The sequence below is a fragment of the Montipora capricornis genome, chromosome 6 (assembly GCF_036669925.1).
Source record: "Montipora capricornis isolate CH-2021 chromosome 6, ASM3666992v2, whole genome shotgun sequence".
NCBI classification, from domain to species: domain Eukaryota; kingdom Metazoa; phylum Cnidaria; class Anthozoa; order Scleractinia; family Acroporidae; genus Montipora; species Montipora capricornis.
Window position 1 is genome coordinate 14106906 of NC_090888.1, and position 2500 is coordinate 14109405.

General features: G+C 35.9%; 2 protein-coding genes across 3 annotated transcripts in view; one reads left to right on the forward strand and one right to left on the reverse strand.

Annotated features, from left to right (window-relative positions):
* Positions 1 to 2500, forward strand: part of LOC138053261 (protein NLRC3-like) — a 39992-nt gene that overhangs the window by 25838 nt on the left and 11654 nt on the right. Inside the window, exon 11 of the mRNA XM_068899917.1 lies at positions 495 to 578. Within this exon, the coding sequence (XP_068756018.1) occupies positions 495 to 578 (84 nt within the window). The remainder of the gene's footprint in view (positions 1 to 494; positions 579 to 2500) is intronic.
* LOC138051609 (uncharacterized) overlaps positions 1014 to 2500 on the reverse strand; it is a 4273-nt gene continuing 2786 nt past the window's right edge. For both annotated transcript variants that reach the window (XM_068897848.1, XM_068897847.1), the window contains exons 4-5: positions 2401 to 2500; positions 1014 to 1618 (exon numbers count right to left, since the gene is read on the reverse strand). The exon at positions 2401 to 2500 is cut by the window's right edge and continues 98 nt beyond it. In XM_068897848.1, coding sequence (XP_068753949.1) covers positions 1295 to 1618; positions 2401 to 2500 — 424 coding nt within the window. In that variant the 3' untranslated portion in view covers positions 1014 to 1294. The remainder of the gene's footprint in view (positions 1619 to 2400) is intronic.

Genomic DNA, 2500 nt, shown 5'->3' on the forward strand with positions numbered 1-2500 from the left:
AAAAGTAGTTGGGAAAGTTATGAAAATGAACAGCACCAGAGCTGTACTTCAACCCGCTTCTGTTAAAGCGCAAAAGAAATAGTTTCACTTTCTCTTATATAGCTCCCCTCCCCACTATTCAATGTTGGAGGGTAACACAACAATTTCCCACTAAAACCATTCCGTTTTGCACAACATTGAATAGGGGGGAGGGGAGAGAAGCAATGAAGACGTCAAAAGTGCTGACCTTCCCAACGGTTTTGTCTATGATTGTAGACACGTTCGTTCTATGTATCGTGTGAGATGCGAACAGTGGATAGTTTAGGTGCATACTGTCCAGCTAGAAGAATCCCTAAAAGGGTCAATCAAATGGCTCGCTGCTGATAAGAGTTGTTGAGCAAGAACTAATGAGATTACGATTCAAATAAGCTCGTATTGTGTATGCCGTTTATTATTTATTCGAATGCCAACTTACTGTAAAGTCATGTCTGGTTTGTTGTATGTGATTTTTACAGATGTTTCTGTCAAGGAACAAACTCAGATCCTATTTACAAGGGAGAGCTTTCCATCTTCTTCTGTGGCTTCTCATCGAACGGAAGGTATATATGACCTTACGGGAATTTGACCATGTTGGAAATCGACGCGAGAAAAAAAAAACATTCACTCGTAATTCAGGATGTCCATACACTCTTAAATTAGGTGTGTTACTGCAACACACCTTTTTTTGTCCTCTAAACAACACACACAAAGTTGTGTTCAAATGCACACCTTTTCATGTGTTACCTGAACACACCTTAGTGAGTTATCTCAACACACCTTGGCGTGTTCCCAAAACACACCTTAAGTTGTGTTTCGGGCTTGTCCTAAATTTGACACACTTTCAGGTGTGTTCTGCAGAAAGATGTGTTTTGTCACACTTCTTGATGTGTAACAAAGCACACCTTTAGTTGTGTTTTCAGAACACACCATACCAGGAACCCAAAACGATATTTCTACATTTACATAATTATTTGCACAAAACAACTGCAGTGGTCCACTTTTAAAAACAATTTATTTTTTACAAGACTTTAACTTTTGATTGTTCCTTATCACACAAAATACAGTCTTCTTGCCACAAATTGATACAAAAAGAAAATAGATCTTAAATAATCTTGTTTTTTTCAAGAAGGGAAACCTCAAATGATGAAAGGTACACATGCATGTATTCTTAGTATACAGTAATACTGAATTTGAACTTCAATTTTAAAATTGCGATTATAAAACCTCAATGTGACTCCTTTGCTCTCAGAACGTATTGCATGTAACATATAGTAACTTACTTAAAGCTCCCCTTTTTGAACTCTGCCATAAAGGTAGCAAACTTTGTTCCTTTAAATGCATTGTCACTTTGTAGTAATACAATCTCTTGTAAAAAGTGAAGAACACCTGAGATACACTTAGGGTATTTGATGCCAAAAACATAATACATGTAAGCACAAATTAAATCAACTGCAGCTTTTGTAAGATTGCAGTCACTTTCAAAAAAGGCTTGGCCCTCTCCACATACAAAAAGTTGGTCCACTTCCTGGCAACTTCCAATGCACACGAGGAAAAATTCAACATGCTTGTCCTTAAACAGCTTGTGTGGTGGTGTTGTTGGCTTAAAAGAAGAGAGAAGAGATAAATTAACAACTACAATAAAATGCAGAGACATTGTTCCAGTCATTGACCAAATAAATCATTACATGGTTGGGACATGCATGCATGGAAACAGTAAAAGAAACCAATCTGAGTAATCAAAGATCATTTTTTTGGGTGTTTTATCCCATATAATAAATCCTTTATTGACCAAGCTTGTTCAGTCAAGATGGCTGGATATTGGCCTCGTTCTTTTTTTTTGCGTGTTTATGGACCGAGACGAAGACACAAAAAAGAACTTGGCCAATATTCAGCCATCTTAACCTCACATTTGGTCAATAACCCATATACACGATTATGGTTTAATAAAAATAAGAAAAACAATAAAATGAAAGGGGCTAGGTCACGCAATTTTAATGCAATTTCAGCACTGATCGAATGGTCATAGAATTAACTAAAATATCAAAATAACTGTTCAAAACTATAGAACTCTAACAAAACACAGGTAAGCCAAGAAGGGACATGGATGGACAAAAACGGGAGAGGATTGAAATGGATTGAATTTGGGTAAATTTGAAAAACGTTGGCCCACCTTTTTTCAAATTTTTATCAGTCTACATCAAAATATCATTTACAAAGCTGGAAAATCATTCTCAGTTGTTATGTGGCTGTGATTTTGCAAATGAAAGATTCTTGCTCTGCTTATAATTGACAAAATTAAACAAAATTACCTAAAATAGCGTGACCGAGCCCCTTTAATGATGATGATAATAACAACAATGACACCCATAATAATATACTTACATCTTGAAATTTAAACACCTCTTGGTTGCTACTTTTCTTCTTAGTCCTCTGTTGAATAATTTTAACAGCATCAACCACGTCTGCATTTGTTAAATTATCA